General features: G+C 37.8%; 2 protein-coding genes across 2 annotated transcripts; both read left to right on the top strand.

Moving 5' to 3' along the window:
• Nucleotides 1–3,829: 3,829 nt before the first annotated feature.
• LOC112168366 (ctenidin-1-like) lies at nt 3,830–4,231 on the top strand. The gene has a single exon (XM_024305492.1). The coding sequence runs from the start codon at nt 3,830–3,832 to the stop codon at nt 4,229–4,231; it is 402 nt and encodes a 133-aa protein (XP_024161260.1).
• Nucleotides 4,232–15,292: 11,061 nt separating this feature from the next.
• Nucleotides 15,293–19,165, top strand: LOC112182591 (transcription factor EGL1). Its single transcript, XM_024321093.2, has 8 exons — nt 15,293–15,768; nt 16,240–16,497; nt 16,626–16,722; nt 16,903–16,917; nt 17,018–17,074; nt 17,183–18,064; nt 18,230–18,667; nt 18,844–19,165. The coding sequence occupies exons 1-8, from the start codon at nt 15,644–15,646 to the stop codon at nt 18,913–18,915; spliced, it is 1,944 nt and encodes a 647-aa protein (XP_024176861.1). The 5' UTR covers nt 15,293–15,643; the 3' UTR covers nt 18,916–19,165.

Raw genomic sequence — 19,165 nt, forward strand, 5'->3', positions numbered from 1 at the left:
GTAACATAAAGGGATTAGGGGTAAAAAAAAGTAATTAAGGGTAAAAAAGAAAATTAACTCATGACATGTGGCTCTCCACGTCTGTTTAATTAATTTTTTTAAAGGATATGTCTGTTAAGTTATCTTTTGTCAATAACTTATATATAATTTGTTAAATTTTAAAAGCCTCTGGCAGTCTGGCCTTGCTGAACTAATGAGAGAGAGAGTCTCGCTTCTCTCTTCTTCTCCCTTTCATCCTTTCATCCCTCCCTATCCAACTTCGTGATAGACTTCTGCCCTAGTGGTGGCAAGGGTGTATATAGCTTTGCTTTTGTTCTTTCTTCTCTCTCCTTCCTTTATTCCATCATTCAATTGTATAAAAATATCAATTGTAAATCAAAGACTCAACAAATGCTACTAGCAAAGATGCTAACTTCTTTCATTAAAAAATATAAAAAAAGATGCTAATTTCAACAAGACATAACAACAACAACTCCAATAAAACACCAAAACAGACAAAAACCGCACTGACAACTATTAATTCCAATCACTAAAATCAACATTACACCCTAACTAATTTCACGCAACCCCAAAAAGAATAAAAATGCTAAAGGAACCCATTAATCTAAAGGCCATGCATTATTTTGATCAAGCCTCATTTGATTTGCGGAAAGAAAATTAGTTCCTTGGTCTTTCTCATGAGCAAAGGAAAATAAATTTCCCACTAGAGTGTGTTTGGATGAGGGGAAAAATGATGGATTTTAATTGAAAATGAGGATTTCATAATTCCTATAAGTTAATTTCCTCGTTTGGCATTCTCATATTGGAAATTTTTAATTTATCTGTGGAAAAAATTGAATGAATTCATTGCTTGAATTCCTCACTTCAATTTCCACCAAATTAGGTATCATTTCAGAATTCAATTGTAGTATACAATAGTAATCCCAATTAATGAAATTTTTGATTAATGGAGTTGTAGATTCTATCATTTACAAATTCCTATGAATTTCACAATTTTCTCATCCAAACGCACCTCTAGTTTCCCTACCAATGTTTGGGAATGTCGGGAAAGTAATCTGAAAATGTATTATATTTTCCTTTCCCATGTTTGGTTTGTGCATGAATAGGAAAGTAAGCAACATCAAATTTCCAATAGTATCCTTAATATCAAAACATAAGCAATTCAAGATTCAAAATTATATAGGATAAATTTGTAATAATAATCTTTAAAATAATATTTCAAGTATGCAATTAATAAGGGAAAGTATGAGAGAATTGAAAATGAATCTCATGGGGTGTGGGATGATCCACTTCCCCCCCCCCCCCCCCTATTTTCCCTTCATGCTGAAAAGTTGTTCATTTTCTTGGGCGTGCCAAACACAGGAAATGATAAACTTTCCCTTCCCAACCTCTTCATTCCGCGAATCAAACGATATCTAATCTATCATCATTCCACACTAGTTTGTGGTTACTTTGGACAAAGAAGAGAAAAGCCCAAATGTAATACCAAGATGATCATGATGTACATTTTTGGGCTGGACTTCAAAATGAGCAGCCCATTGCTTCAAAATTTGCAATACTGAAAGTCATCAAGATTAACACTCATGAAGTGTTTTACCTCGGTTCTTTCAATTCAAAACTTTGTGATGAAACATTGAAACTACTACTCCAAATGATGATAAATATATAGGAAATTTTCTAGGATTAATGTTTTTTTCTTCATCTGCCTACTCTAGCTTAGGGAGCGGGCACCTATCCCTATGGAATAATAGACACCGCAATGATGAAGTTCCACGTGGTATGAATATGATCATGTGACTCGATGGAATTCGACGCACGTCAAGTGATTATTGAATGGAGAAAAGTAATGGAAGGTGATGAATACATTTGAATCCACAAATGGGGAAATGGAATGGCTCCTCTAAGTTGACAACTTAACCTTCATTAATAGCCTTGTCGTCCTCCATTAACTACCCTCCCCTCAAAATTACAACTTGATGAGGTTCTTTGTGATTTTCATGCTGATATGTAATGTATACGTAGCACCCAGACCCTAGATCATGTTGAAATTTGCCTGGCTGTTGATCAGTTTGGTCAGACGTACCCTGCACTAGCTTCATATACAGGGTTATAGTTTAGCAACATCGCACTCAGTGGCGGAAGGACGTGGTAGGTTGTATGGGCTAAAGCCTAGACAACATTTCGGGCTAAAAACCCTTAAGTATACATATATCTCTACCTCCAGCCCAAAGAAAAAAAAAATTATATTGAGAAGTGCAGCTCACAGAGTCACAGTCACAGCCTCACTGCCTCAGTCTACTCTAGTGTTTCGATGGAGGTTATGGACTTATCGATTGAAACAAGGTATGAATCTCAGACTCTATTGATCTCCTCTGTTCTTCACTTCTTCTTCCTGCTCTGTTTTTCCCAATGGAGTTTCCTCAAAGAAATCCCAGATCTCCTTTTGCCTAATTAATATCGATTTTGTTTGCTACCACTGGTTGTGAGTTGGGATTTTGTGTATGAGTTGAGGTTTGGGGGAGGGAGGAAATCCCAGATCTCCTTTTGCCTAATTAATGTCGATTTTGTTTGCTACCACTGGTTGTGAGTTGGGATTTTGTGTATGAGTTGAGGTTTGGGGGAGGGAGGAAATCCCAGATCTCCTTTTGCCTAATTAATGTCGATTTTGTTTGCTACCACTGGTTGTGAGTTGGGATTTTGTGTATGAGTTGAGGTTTGGGGGAGGGAGGAAATCCCAGATCTCCTTTTGCCTAATTAATGTCGATTTTGTTTGCTACCACTGGTTGTGAGTTGGGATTTTGTGTATGAGTTGAGGTTTGGGGGGGGGGGGGGGGGGGGGGGGGGGGGGGAGAGAGAGAGAGAGATTCCATGTTAGATTGTTAGCGGAGGTCGGAGGTCCTGAGGATCTTGATTCTTGATCATGAATTCATGGTCGGTGACGGTGAGGATCTTGATTCATGGAATCATGGTCGGTGAGGTCGTGAGGATCTTGTTAGCTGAGATGAGTGAGGTCCTGAGGATCTTGATTCCATGTCAGTCGGTGCCTTGGTGGATGGCTATCTTATCGTCATAGGCTAATCCGATAAATCAATAAAAAATTAGTGTGCCCTCATAATTAGCCTAAACAGGAATTTGATCCTGGTTCCGCCACTGATCGCACTATGGTTCCTTCTTTATATATGAACCAAAAAGGAAAGAAAACACCTAAACCCTAAGAAATAACTTATTAGAGAGTACGTTATAGTACCTCTTGTACTCAACTTAAAATTTCTTTTTAAAATTCTCCTAACCTTATACAAACACTCTTTTTGGGTCTTTAAGTGGTCCGCTAAAAGTGGGAGGCAAGATGAAGGAGGCCCTTCCATCCGTCTCTGAGTTAAGTGTCTTAGAAGAAGAGTAAACTAAAATAATGGATTATGACGTTAAGAATTTACTTCATTTTGTTTCATAATCTGAATTTTTTTTTATTTTAGACTTAACTTAATTTGTAACTGACGTCTTTCGCTTTTGAACTAATAATATTCATGATAAATGTAATAATATCTAAAAACAACATTCATGGTCGACAAGGATGTATGGTATAGGAATGTATTTCATGAAATTAATGAAGAAAAAAAAAAACTATTTGTGCACCTTTAAAATACAAACTCTACAGTAGTCTTAAACTGAAACAGGCGTTCTCTCTCAATAGAAAACCCTAGTCATGTCTGAGTCCTCTCGTGTCTCCTCCCTCTGTCCGGCTATGCGTCCTGGGGACGTGATCGTCGGACGGGCAGTGATTGGTGCACCATCGCTCGTGGTGGTCATCTAGGCTTCGATTTATTTGTCAATGAAGATTGGGGGTTTGCTCACAAAGCTTGGCCAGGGTGGCTTATTCGAATCAACGGCGTGGTCTGCTCGAGTTGTGGGGTTGCTAGACTGCGACAACTCTGGCGGCGGGTCGCAGAGTGGGAGTTGGATTCTTGGGTCGGTTTATGGTGGAGGTGGCGCACCGGCTCCAGATCTTGGAGCGGATCCAAGCAGCGAGGGTTCAGGTGCTGGCGGTGACAGATCATATGGCGGTGGCTGTTCGAGCCTTAGTCTCGTCTTGGGTACAAATCCAAATTGGAGTGGGGTTGGTGATTGTGGCTCCGGCATTGGACAGGGGATGGGTGAGCGACCTGCGATGGGAGGGGGCTGGCCGAGGAGGTGGGGCTACAGCTGGGTTCTAACGGCAACGTTGGTGATCTGACATGGGTGTTGGGATGATCTGTGGAGGTTTAATTTGCTTTGGGCTTGTGGGCTATTGATTTCTCTTCACTTGGCAGGGACTTGACCCTATCATTGGGCGTTTTAGGCTTTTCTTTTATTTTCATGGGTTTTTAAGTATTTACTTATTAGTAGTTGGTGGCTTTATGTCGGTAATAAGTCTCTGCCACTACCAAGCGTGGGCTCTGTCCCGGTTTGCGCGCTTAGTATGCCTTATCTAGCCTAGTGAGGTGGTTGTCTGTTACAAAATGGACGAATCCTCCTAGTGGCATAATGAAATAAAAGGTCGCCGGATATAATTCCGTTCGGCAACATAGTAGGAAAGTTGTGTTATTCACTTATTTGTAATGATGTTTCTCAACAATAGAGTTACATTTCCGTTATGTCACCGCTTTGTCAAAGCAAATAGAGTAGCCAATCGAACACTCTTTGCTAGCTGGTGCAAGTTATTATACATTACTCATTGTAATATGGGATTCAGGCTCTATGTCCCCCCTCCCCGGTATTATATGGTTTTATTAATCAAGACTTGAGGGTAGCTGTGCGGGCCTCTCTTTTTTTTTTTTTTTTTTAAATGTATGGTATAGGATATTTATCCTGTATTACCGTATTGGTTCAGTTACCAGATTATAAACAAAGATGACAACTCCCCCCATGTAGCTCAAAATATTGCATTATTGAGATCTGGATGGTCAATAACATATTATAGTTTTATATGGGTTTCAAGAGATCTAGGAGATTGTTGTGTATTCTACAAAAGTTGGCATCCACATATAATAGGCCTAGGGCCGTGAGAGCGGAGAATACTTTTATTTTATTCTAGAATTTTAACTTCTAGTCTTGAAGCAAATTGCTCACAGAGCAACAACAAAAGTACCCTAAAAGGCTAAAATCAAGTTTGCATTTATCCCGACACTTTCCCTAGATCATCAAAAGCCTATGGTTCTCGTTCTCACTTTGAACTTTTAAAAACGTCTAACTCTTTTTTGAAATGAAAAGATGGTATCTAACTATCCGTACGCACTATTAATTTAAAGAAGAAACATACATTGAAGGATTTGAAATTTCATGATAAACTATAAAAAAAAAGTCATTTCCCTTCGTACATCCAATTTATAATTTAGGGAAAATGATTATTTACTCAATTTTAACTTAAAAATTGCTCACTTACCCAAACATTCTAAGAGATTATTTCTCTAATACCCAATTAAGTATTTTTTATATTCTTTTTTATTTATTTTTGGGACAATTTGGCCCTCTCATTCTTTGTCACTTAGTAAGAGAAGTCATCAGAGACCTTGCCGGACTCAGGTGACCAGTGGCCGGCCGGAGACTCCGGCGACCAGTGACCGAAATCCCAATCCGGCTACCGGACCGATGACCGGATTCAGGTGTCTGATTTTATTACCCCCCAATAATACCCAGTATTCATATTATTGTCCCTCAATAATCATATTATTGCCCCCCAATAAACATATTATTGCTCCCCAATAACAAGTTTATTGGGGATCAATAATTAGTGAAAAATGAAGATGTTTTGAATTTTGAAAGCTTTCAGAGGTTTATCCAAATAAATAATTTTATTATTGCCCCCTAATAATTTTATTATTGCCCCAATAAACATTTTATTGCCCTTTAGTAATCTTATTATTGTCTTCCAATAATCTTATTATTGTCCTCCAAGAATCATATTATTGCCCTCAAGTGAATTGCATAAACTCCCAAAACCAAAATGAATACACTACAATTATGTTCAATTGTACACGTTCACTTTTTTTTTCTTCCTTTTTTTCCCTTCCCCATTCCGGAAGCTCACAGTATACCAAAAAAAAAGTGCTCTGGGCACCCACCGAAGTGTGAGGCCGGCTCAACAACCAGCTCCCCGACACCTGCTGCTCAGATCTGGCGCTATCCCGATGCGGCGCTGGGCACCCAAGGTGGGGATGCCGCTGGGAGGGAAGCGAGGGTCGGACTACCAACGCCTAGCCGGAGTGCCGACGCTCTGGTTCTGAAGATGCTGAGATGGGCTCTTTTCGGAGAAGCCATGGGTTTGAGAGAGAGAGAGAGAGAGAGAGAGAGAGAGAGAGAGAGAGAGAGAGAGAGAGAGAGAGAGAGAGAGAGAGAGAGAGAGCAGATCGGGGAGAAAGAGAGAGGTCAGAGAATGAGGGATGAGAGAGAAAGAGCAGATCGAGGGGAGAGAGAGAGGTCGGAGAATGGGGGATGAGAGAGAAATAGCATATTGGGGAGAGTGGAGAGAGATAGAGAGATGCACATGTAATTAATTAATTGAGTTAAGGGCAAAACTGTTATCAAATATTAAATTGGATAAATGGGGTTAAAAATTCTTAGTAGAGTAAGTGGACAATTTTTAGGCTAAAATTGAGTAAGTGGTCACGGCCCCATATAATTTAAGTTGGTCATCTTCTAACTAAGGGCACGTTTACTTACTTGGAATGAGAGGGAATGATTACGGAGTAAAAACATTCATGCGTCTACTAACATATAAAGGAATTTGAATGATTCCGGATAAAAGAATTCATGTGCTTACTAACACATGAAAGAATCATACTAGATGTAGGTTTCACCTCCTTATCAGGAATTGATTCCTGAATACTCCGGAATTTGATTACGAATGGGGGAGATGGATTTATGAATCAATCATCCGAATCAATACTAATTTCTTTTTTCTCTCATTCCACTTGTCTCCTATTATTCGATTAATGATTATTTTCTATTCTAATTAAGTAACGTGTCATAAATAAAATCTCCTTCCTAAACACTAAAATGAGCAATTATACTAGTCACATCATTATACTCACAGGACTTGAAATAGACTCTAAGAGTCTAAGACGTGTAATTGAGGTAAAAGAAGTCGAACCTCCTCCATATGACACCCTAGTAAGTAAGTCTCACCCATATTAATGATCGAGCTTCACCACTTCAAGGCAATCAGATTCCATAATAAGAGGAGAAAAAAAATCATCTAAAGCAGAATCGAGTATAGTTTTAATATCACACCCCGCGTGTCTAGCCACCGAACCCATTAAGAGACCTTCAAAATTACGCATTATAGCTCTCGCACCAGTGAGGACAAGACCATGCCAAATCGACATAGTTAATGCAAATCCTAGACCATAAAAAAGAAAAAAGAAAAAAGAAAAAAGAAAAAAGAAAAAAGAATCAGATATATGTAGGAGAATCTACTTATTAGGCGTTAACCCATGCATGTGAGTCTTATCATGACACTGTTATTTTATCAAGACTTCGCAATTAATACCCATTATTTTTTGCTATTTATCTTGATAATTAGAACTAGATATGCTCCAGTCAAACAATAATACAAAGCTCAGGACATATATACTACTGTACGTTATTTCAGTCTGCAGTAATCAAAGTACGTCGGACAGAAACATCTTTTACAAGCTGCCCGTGATGGGTTTTGATTTTTGCCGTTGTAGTTTTATCACTTTATGTCTCTTCTCTGAACCAGAAACTACAAAACAAACACGAACAATTGCACAGAAAAAAGCAGATAACCAGATCGAGGACAATGGGAACGAAGACGAAGCATATCTCAAGAAAGCTAAGCTACCATGCAATGCATGCATATTATTATACACCTGAATTATTATTTCTTCAGATGGCCACTGGAGGCAAGAATCCAAAACTGCTATATATCGATCTCAGGAGTCAGGGAGTGCAGGTTGAGTTTCGACATATTCTGTTTAACATCTTCCCATAGTTTGGGTATGAAGTCAAAAGCTAATTTAAACAACCGGACAATTAGCTCACATGGGTGTGAATTAACTAAAAAGGAAGGAAAGGAAAATCTTATAGTATGATACTAATTTGGATTCATATACTTATCACCATGTGAATTAATGCCTCGATATATGATCAAATTTGATTACTAGTAATTACCTTGCTCCCTCTTAGGGCATCGTGGCTTTACGGTTTTGAAGATACTTTTTGTTTAGGGTTAAAATTTCAAACCACCGTGATTTAGGGTTTACGTCCCACTTAGTAACTAGGGCTTTTGATGGAGAGATTGATTGGTAAAGCTAATATCACTGTCCTACCAAATATGGTTGGACCTGGTAACCGTGGTGTTTGACAACGTTGCAACCCTGACAACATCCAGCCGCTAGTGAAAAATTGGACCACACCCCCCAGGTGTGGGGATTTGATCATAAAAATCAATGATTTCTAACACCAAAATATAAACAACCCAGTTTTTATTTTTAATTTTTATTATTTTTCTTTTTCTTAAAACAAATGATATGAAAGGATAGGTTACGATTGCTATTATAATTTAGTCACCAAACATGAGATTCGAGCAAAATGCTTCTAACCACTACAACGGCAAAGCTTTGCCGGATTCTATGCACTTGTACTATATATGGATTCGATCGGTCTAGAGATTACATATTGGTACAAAAGATGCATGGAGCGGAAAAATAGTTCCTCTACGGAGATGATCGAGCTTTCTCTCTACGTATGTGCCATGTCATTCATGAAATGAGGCTGATGAGCGTTAGGCCTCTAAACATACTGTTCTAACGAGGATCCACCCCAGCTAGCTCGATATATACGTACAAAAGTATAGCTTGTATCATCCATATATACAAGAATCAAACTTTCTATAACAGTACCACAGTGAATCACTTTCCGTGAGTCTAACTGATGATCATCATTCAATTGGGAGGACCTAAAAAGTGTGCTGGCCGGTCACGATCTATCAATCCAGTCGTGACAATACAATACAATTCAATTTATTGCTCATTATTGTGATTTGTTTTCTCTTCAGTGACCCCATCTTCGTGATAACATTGAAGGAAAACTCAGTACTTCATATTTCTCTCCTCCTCCAGAAGAAAAATTCTTGCGTGGGGCTGTCACGTGGTGGGGCGGTGCGGCCTTCCAATCAAAAACTCAAAATTTTTCTCTCTTTTCTGAAATTGTCTCTAGTTTTTAATGTGAAATACCTAAAATATCTCTCTTTTTGGGCACTGATTGGCCCGCCCCACTACCACGTGGTGCAGATGCCGTACGGAAGTTTCCCTCTTTCCAGAATCCTGGTGCAGCTCAATTAGTAGCTGATGAAATTTATTTCTTACCAACTACGACCTTCGAGAATTGATCTCAGAAAAACAAAGGCGTGAATTTGAATATATAAAAGGACAAGGAAATTAACGTGAATCTATGTACTAGTGGACACCGGACATTATGAATAATAATCTCTCATGCATATCATATATATAAACAATGAACTAGTGGACATTACAGTACGCGTAAATTTCTCAACTTCACATCTAAATCTAATCACTACTGCAGGGCGAAGAACCAATGAAGAAAACGACAAAATAAAATATTGTTTATAAGTGAGTGTCTTATTCTGAGACTTTTTTATTTAAAATCCAACCGTTAATAAATAGTTAAAATTATATGGTATTAATGCGGTAATAAGTTATGAGCCACACTTGTCACTATTTAACAATCACAAGTTCACAACACTACTAAAATTTTGTTAATTTGTAGTTTCGTTTCCTTGAGGGTGTGATGAGTTTGATATACCGATGATAGACTGAGAAGCAAAATGAAAGTTCAAGCTAGCCTTCCACGACATATGGTGTTTAGCTAAATTTGTCAAACTTTAAACCCTAAACATGTTAAGCTTTACAAAGTTATAACCATTATAGCTTGAGTCGTTAACTTAGAGTTAGAGTGGTATGTGAAGATTTAAGTCTCTTTTATTGTTTTTATTACCTAATTAATAGAGAAGTAAATTATAAATAAAGTCCCTACCTCCCATATATTATCTATGTACTTTCTTCTTAAAAATTTCTGTGCTCTATTATATTTCTTTTGAAATTTCACCAACTCTCTTGACATCGCTTTCAAATGTTCAATAATAGAACCGTGTATGTTAGAATTTAACAAGCAACATAGGACCACATGTTACAATGGTTGTTGTATCACTAAAGAGCGAGTGTCGGATTGTCTTTCAGTGAAGAGATTTACAAAAAAATATAAAAAGATGGTGACCGTGATGAAAAAATCTTGGATAGACAATTGTGGATGATTAAAATATGCACTGAAAGTAGGAGAAATTATTCTAGTGGTTCCGGACAACTAGATGTCCGTAATTCATGACAATTTAATTGATCTATGTGATTTTTTTTAGCCCCTACGTCCACGTGTAAATATCATAATAATTAGCATCCACGTGTAAATAATCAAGATTCAGAATACTGACATGCACTTGCACCAACACGAATAGATGACTAGATAACAATTAATACTCTTTTTGGTTATTAAAAAAAAAAAATTAGGGTCATTGACCCAAAACACCAAAATTGGCCAAAATTATCTCACTTACCCCAACAACAGATTTTTATTTTCTATTACCCAATTTAACGTATAAAGAAAATTTTACCCTCAACCAAATTAATAAACTATCCCATGTGCCATCAATCTCTCTCTCCCCCGATCTGAAACTCTCCCCCCCCCCTTCTCTCTCTCTCTCTCTCCCCCTCGCCACCTCTGGCCGACGCGAGCCACCGCAATTCGACAACTTCCACACTCTGTTCCTTGCCCTAACCCGTAGCATTCTCTACCAGCAACTTGCCTACAAGGCAAGCATGTTGATCTACACGCACTTCATCCAGCTCTGCGGGGGCGAGGCCTGCATCAATTCGGAGGGCGTGCTCGCCCAGAGAGCTATTCAGCTCCGGCAAATCAGAATCTCCTGTCTGAAAGCTAGCTATCTCCATCACTTAGCCATGAAGTACCAGAGTGGAATTCTCTCTGATGCTGCCATTGTAAATATGGACGACAAGTCATTCACAATGCTGACCATGGTTAGTGGCATTGGCTCTTGGTATGTCCACATATTCATGATTTTCTCACTGCACCGGCCCGACGTGCTTCTGGTGAATGACCTAGGGATTCGCAAAGGTGTTCAGCTCCTCCGGTGGTCGACCCATGTTGTGGCAGATGAGAAAGATGATTGGGTGCCCAGACCTTTTCTCTGGGTGCCCAAATCAATTTCTATCTTTCATTTGTTTGTTTTTTAGGTCCTTGACCCAAAGCACCAAAATTATCCCACTTACCTTAACAACATATTTTTATTTCCTGTTACCCAATTTAACGTAGAAATATAATTTTACCCCAAGCCAAATTAATAAACTGTCTCATATGCTGTCGATCTCTCTCTCTCTCTCTCTCTCTCTCTCTCTCTCTCTCTCTCTCTCTCTCTCTCTCTCTCTCTCTCTCTCTCTCTCTCTCTCTCTCTCTCTCTCTCTCTCTCTCTCCCCACCTCTGGCAAGCCTCGAGCCATCGCAATTGGACAACTTCCACGCTCCGTTCCCTACCCTAACCCGTAGCATTCTCTGCCAACAACTTGCCTACAAGGACGACACATCGATCTACACACGCTTCATCCAACTCTGTGGCCGCGAGGCCTGCATCAATCCCGAGAGTGTGCTTGCCCAGAGCACTATTCAGCTTTGGCAGATCAGAATCTCCGGCCGGAAAGCCAACTACCTCCATGACTTGGCCAGGAAGTACCATAATGGAATTCTCTCTGATGCTGCTATTGTAAATATGGACGACAAGTCGTCATTCACAATGCTGACCATGTAAGTGGCATTGGCTCTTGGTCTGTCCACATGTTCATGATTTTCTCGCTGCATCTGCCCAACCTGCTTTCGATGAATGACCTAGGGATTCACAAAGGTGTTCAGCTCCTCCGATGCTCAACCCAAACTGTGGTAGCTCTCGGTGCCCAAATCAATTTCTCTCTTTCATTTATTTGTTTGTATGTTTTTTTGGTAAAATGCGGACATAAGGCCCAGAAGGAAAAGAAAAAATGAAAAAAGAAGAAGAAGAAGTTCTATTAGGGCAATAAAAGTCTGGTAAAGGTCTATCGCCGGGGGGGGGGGGGGGGGTGCAATAGATGTTTATTGGAGGGCAATAGAAGTTTTGAATTGATGTAATCTTCTCGTTTTTTTTTTCTTTAATCAAAGTTTTATTTGTCTAAATTTAGGGAGATCAGTTCCCATTCTAGCGACTAAAAGTTCTATTAGGGGCAATAGATGTTTTGAATTGATGTAATCTCCTCGTTTTTTTTCTTTATCAAAGTTTTATTTGTCTAAATTTATCAAGATTAGTTTCTATTCGGGCGACTGAAAGTTCTATAGGGGGCAACAGAGGTCTAATGGGGGGTAATAAACATTTTCGGTGATCTATGAGATTTCCGACAACCTCTTTGAGGACATCCAGCGAGGTTTTTAGAGAAGTCCGGTGGTGGCAGTTGATGACCGGAATTCGGGGGCCGTTGACCGAACTCCTGCGAAGTCTCCTATAGTTTCTCTCTCTTCCATTCTTTGTCTCTCTCTCTCTCTATGTAACAAAGGAGTGAGGGTAAAATAGTCTGTATGTTTTTATTATGTATTAGGTAAGGAAAAATTAAAAAAACTTAATGGGGTAAGTGTGAAAAAAAAAATCCCTAGAATTAGGGTAAATGAACAAAAACCCAAAATGTTAACTATTAATATTAACAAATGAGAACACATAACACGTATTGGGTTACTGACACAGTTGGTGTATAGAAGTAGAAGAATTGCTATAATTCCCTACCACACAATAACTACTTATTCAAATATGTAAAAGCTCTTTAATTAAACTTGTAGTTGTGACGTTTGACTGGGTAGTCGGAAAATTTAGTACTCCGACTGCCGGCAACGACGACCCACTCCCACTGTATCATAGGACGGTAAATCGGACCGTCGAGAACAATTAAACAGGGTATTAATTCGACTGGCATAAAGAATCAGGAGTAATAATTTGGATCACGTGGAAGTGTACTAGTCTTCAGTCCTCTACAGTCAAGAGTCAAGGTCAGACCACTTAACATCATGATCATTCATGAATATGGTCCGAAAAGGAGTTACTCGACTTTAACTACTTTTGGTTTCCTCACCTTTTCGCATTTATTTTATTATTATTATTTTAATAGTATTAAGATACTACTATGGGTCATTCTAAATGTACCTAACAAAATTCTAAGTGTACCCGGCTAATTAATTATATATAATAATATCTAATTAAATGCAAGTAAATTTTCCAAAATACCCTCATCTACACAAAACAAACCCAACAACATCTTATTCCCTTCCCCTTCTCATAAGTTAGAAGCCACATTCTGGGTTTCAAGATTCATGTTCCTGTGGGAATTGCTTCAGTTTGAGACATATTTGATGAGTTTTTGGTTCAACTAATTGTCAATTAATTGTCTAAATAAAATAAAATAATAGATTATTAGTAGAGGGAAGAGAAATACTTGTGAATCATCTTCACAACTGAATAAGCAATCATCTCAATGGAATTGATTTGTTGTCTCTAACTCAAGATCAAGAAGTAATTTTCATTCAATAATGGATTCCACTAGCCCATTGAGAGCAAAAGAAACTAATTAAGACTTCTGTCTCCATAAATAAATCCTTAGTGACGTTACTGCTGGGTATAGAAAGAAAAACCCAATATTTGCTGGGTGTTCACGATGGGGCAATGATGGAAAAATTAATTGAGTTTAGTATATATTTTTAATTTAAAATAATTGCCCGGTATACTTAGATTTTTGCTGGGTACATTTAGAAACAGCCAAACTACTATACTAGATAGTTATTGAAATTATTTCACATATCTTACCTACATTATACTTGTATGAGAAATGCATAATGTGGGTAAGATATGTGAAACAAATAAACAAATTGAAATTATTCGATGCACCGATGGTGTAAATGACTTAACACTTATAAGGTGATCTCAACCCTTGAAATTTATAATTATATTTTTATTAATAACCTAAGAGTGTATCTATCTATACTATTATTAAGAGAAGAGGCTTTGTTAGCCAAAACTGAAAATTTTGACAGATTTAACCTTGAAATATTAAAATTTTTTGAGAATAAATTAAATCACTAAGGTAAATAGGACAATTACAAAATAGTTTTTATTCAGAAAATTAAAAATAAATGATTCCACAATCCCTACTTTTCTCTCACACTATTTTCTCTCTGCAATAACTAGCCACTGAATCTATTTCTTCTGCAGATAATTTTTTTTTTTTACAATTAAAATTTTTCTTACACATGCAGAACATGTGATTATAGACTAGTACTATTATTAAGAGAAGAGATTTTATTAGCTAAAATCTAAAATTTTGACAGTTTTGACCCTAGAAGATTAATAAACTTTGAGAATTAATTAAATCACAAGGATAATTAAGACATTTATAAAATGTATTTTTATTAAAAAAATATTAAAAAAAGTATCCACAACCCACTTTTCTCTCTCCCATTTTCTTTTCTATGCAATAACCAACTCTTTTCTTTTTTATTTTCTGAAAAAAAAATAATAATAACTTGCACATGTGGAGCATGTGTGAAAAAATTCTAGTTTAATATAATTTAACCATCTATTTATGTCAGTGCAAGTGCACGTTGGTGCACTGAATCATTTCCCTTAAACAAAAAACTTAACTTTAAGAGCCGGTATAGATACCAGACAATCAGACATACCACCAACGGGGCTTGTAATCATCCATTTTCACAGAAAGCTGATATAACTGAGAATTTCGAGTCACAATAATCAACAACAAAAATACCACATGCTTTACTGCATCATATCACCGGCAGATTAAAAAATTTTAAAGATAGCAAACGTATATTTCTTTTGAATATCCTGTTTTGTTACAATTCAATGATGATAGATTTTTTTCCTCTATGCTTTATCCCGTGAAATATTAAATATGGTAGCTGTCGAACAGTGATAACCAATAGGCTGACTTGCAGAAAGAAGAAGCACAATCACCAAGGAAGAACAGGAAATAAAGTCCATTATTTGGTTTGTAGTCGAGTAAATAACTCCTATTGCTCATTGGAATAGGAGAGAATCAGAGAATAACCACGTGTATATACTACTTATTTATTTGAGAAAGAACAAGACCAAGATTCATTTTCTGTAATTTTAATTTTTGTAGTGTCCTTTTTCAATTCGATTATCAGCTGGCTGCTGGCCATTTACCACTTCAATAAAAAGCCATCATGGTTGCCTTTGTTGAAGTATAAAAACCCAGATTAAAAGTCCGAAGCTTTAGTCTTTTGCTTGTTCGCTTCTCTCTCTGAGCAGCTATAGCCTATAGCACTTACACTGAAACACACAAAGCTGGTATTGAGCTGTGTTGTTTATTGTCAGAAATAATTAGACGTTGATCTTCTGAGACCAAAACCCATCTGCCTGAAACTGGAAAGAATCCAACTTGGATATTCTTGGCTGATGAGCTTAGTGGGTTTCTCAGTTTTGTAAGTTTGACCTGTAGTTTTAGTGAGAAATGGCCAATGGGACTCAAATCCATGAGAGGGTGCCTGAGAATCTAAGGAAACAGTTTGCTGTTGCTGTGAGGAGTATTAAGTGGAGCTATGCAATTTTCTGGTCATTGTCAACAACACAACAAGGGTACCAACATCTTAATTTTTTCAAGCATCTATTTTCCATTTTCAGTTTCTATGTCTTGGTGAACAATTTGTTTCTGGTTTTCTGACGTCTCTCTGATTTAAGACCCAAGTACCAACTTTCCTCTTGAAGTGAGGCCTGGGTTAGAAGGGGTGCACTAGTTTTTCTGTTGCAAATGGTAAAATGCTGGAGTAGTTCTGCAGTTTAAGAATGGATGAGCATAAATCCCTTTAAAACTAATGTACCCTTTGCAAAGTGAATCAAATTAGGAAGGAAAACTGGGAAGTGATTATTGGAAACTTGGGAAGTGAAAATTTCCTCTATTAAATGGAAAGTACTTTGCTAGGAATTCAGCAATTTCTACACATGCCAAATCTGAGTCCCTAGTGGGATTCTTTGTTAGCTAGGTGTACTTTTGTTCCTTAGGGAAGTAATTTTTGTTTATCCTTGACATTATGATCACTATTTTGTTAGGGTGCTGGAATGGGGTGAAGGGTACTACAATGGAGACATCAAAACTAGGAAGACGGTCGAAGGAATAGAACCTAAAGCTGATAAAATAGGTTTGCAGAGGAATGAACAACTTAGAGAGTTGTATAAGGCTCTCTTAGAAGGCGAGTCAACGGACCAACAAGCAAAAGTGCCTTCTGCTGCATTGTCTCCAGAGGATCTCACAGATGCGGAGTGGTATTACTTGCTTTGCATGTCATTCGTGTTCAATATTGGCGAAGGGTACTACACTAATCTCACTGAGTGTCTATTTCTGTGTGTATATTGTCCTCTCCTTTTCTTTTGGAGTTCATCGGTTTATAGGATCATATTATGGTTTTGTGATTTACTTCTCCTCTTTTGTTCTATAGTTTGCCAGGAAGAGCATTAGCAAACGGGAAAAGCATTTGGTTATGCAATGCTCAATATGCGGATAGCAAAGTATTTTCTCGTTCTTTGTTAGCAAAGGTCAGTTTTTCTTGTCTGTGATTGTCTGAAGTTTCAAATTTTTTGGTTGTTATTTGCTAAAAATTGATGCTAGTTCAGCTGGTTTAAATTTTTCTATATTAAGAGCAGCGATGTATCCTGACTGCTAGTGTTTCTTTGTCATCTGTTTCTCTATGAATGAACATCAATGGTTGCTCTCAGAGTGCGTCTATTCAGGTAAACAGATCCCTCATAGAAAATGAGTGCTTGATATAAAATCCTGCCAAGCCAAAAAAAACCATATATGCTGATCATTTTCAATGTTTTTGCTTTGTAGACTGTGGTCTGCTTTCCCTATCTTGGAGGTGTTGTTGAGCTAGGTGTGACGGAGCTGGTAATTTCATTTTTTGGTTTAGATCCCTTATTTTAGTTTCCAGTAACAGTTTTAGCACTTATTATTTCTCTTTATTAAGTAATTCTTCTCTTTCTGTGATATCTAAAGGTAGCAGAGGACCCTAGTCTCCTTCAACACATCAAGGCTTCCTTACTAGATTTCTCAAAGCCAGATTGCTCCGAGAAAGCTTCCTCTGCACCTCACAAAGCAGATGAAGACTCGGACCAAATACTTGCCAACATTGTAGGCCATGAAATAGTTGATACATTGGGTTTGGAGAACCTATATTCCCCTTCACAAGAACTCAAATTTGATCAGAGTGGAATTAATGGATTACACGGACATGATGAAGAGTTCAGCATGGGCTCTGCTGATGAATGTTCCAGGGGATGTGAGCACAATCATCAGACAGAAGACTCCTTTATGCTTGAAGCTGTCAATGGTGGGGCTTCTCAAGTTCAGAGTTGGCATTTCATGGATGATGATTTCAGCAATGGATTTCAAGATTCCATGAATTCTAGTGACTGTATATCTGAAGCTTTTGTTAATCAAGGAAAGGCTCATTCTTCTACTAGACCTGAGAATAAGAATCATAGTCATTTAAAAGAACTTCAGAACTTCAATGACACAAAATTCAGCTCCTTGGATCTTGGACCAGCTGATGATCATTTACACTACAAAAGAACTCTTTCTGCTGTTCTGGGGAACTCAATGCGGATAATTGAAAACCCGTATTTTTGCAGTGGAGGTGGAAAATCTAGTTTTGTGCAATGGAAGAAAGGAGTTGTTTATAAATGTAGCCCAAAAGCTCAGCAGAAACTGTTAAAGAAGATTTTGTTTACAGTTCCATTGATGATGAGTGGCGGCTCTCCTAGTCCCCAAAAAGAAATTGCTACAAACTCCAAATCAGAAAGTGATGATATGCACGAGAAAATGAGAGAGAATGAAAAGTTGTTGGTCCTGAGGTCAATGGTTCCTTCTATGACTGAGGTAATTTCATATGCTTTTCACATTGAAAGACTTTCATGTGTAGTTTGCTCTCTATTATTTTTAATAGTACTGCATGTACAGAAAACTGCTAAAGCATGCATTCTTGACTCAATTTAATTTTTCACAATATTATTTTCTGGAGTTAAATTTTACATACTTTTGCAGATTGACAGGGCATCAATCCTCGATGACACAATTAAGTATTTGAAAGAGCTTGAGGCAAGAGCAGAAGAGATAGAATCTTGCATGGACACTGTGGAAGCAATAGCTAGAAGGAAATTCCTAGAAAGGGCAGAGAAGGCATCAGATAACTATGACAAAACAAAGACTGGCAATCCTAAAAAGCCTTGGATAAACAAGCGGAAGGCCTGTGACATTGATGAAAGTGACCCAGAACTTAATAGGCTTGTCTCCAAAGAAAGCTTACCACTAGATGTGAAAGTCAGTGTAAAAGAGCAGGAGGTTCTGATCGAGATGAGATGCCCTTATAGGGAATACATCTTGCTTGATATAATGGATGCTGTTAACAGTCTGTACTTAGATGCCCACTCAGTGCAATCATCCACCCTCAATGATGTTCTCACATTGAGCCTTAAATCAAAGGTTAGTCCCAAGTCTTCTGGCCGATCTTTCAGAGGTTACTAGTATGCATTGTAATTGCTTCTGCTACTTATCCAGTGCTCTAATATGCCCTGTTATGTATCAAGATGAACTTGTTTTCATATTGAAACTCCACTCTTGATGTTACCCTAACTGTTTTCATTATGAATCGGTCTCAGTTTCGTGGATCAGCAATTGCACCAGTGGGGATGATAAAACAAGCACTTTGGAAAATTGCTGGTAAGTGTTGAGACGCCAGAAAAGAACAAATAAGTTTGTACTTGTAGGGCTTTAGCCTTCGAAATAATCTAGCTTCTTGAAGTTAAATATGTAGTAGTAACAGGAGCACTTTGATCTGCTTCTTAGTATGCATTCCTTTTCTACTGTTTAACATTTTTCACTAGATAAGAATCTTCACTAGTGACTGTTGATCTGATGGAGAAATGGAACATCCAATGTAATTTATAGATCTAGTAATTGTCTCATTATATTGAGATTAAA

This window comes from Rosa chinensis, chromosome 1, assembly GCF_002994745.2.
Source record: "Rosa chinensis cultivar Old Blush chromosome 1, RchiOBHm-V2, whole genome shotgun sequence".
Classification (NCBI taxonomy): Eukaryota; Viridiplantae; Streptophyta; class Magnoliopsida; order Rosales; family Rosaceae; genus Rosa; species Rosa chinensis.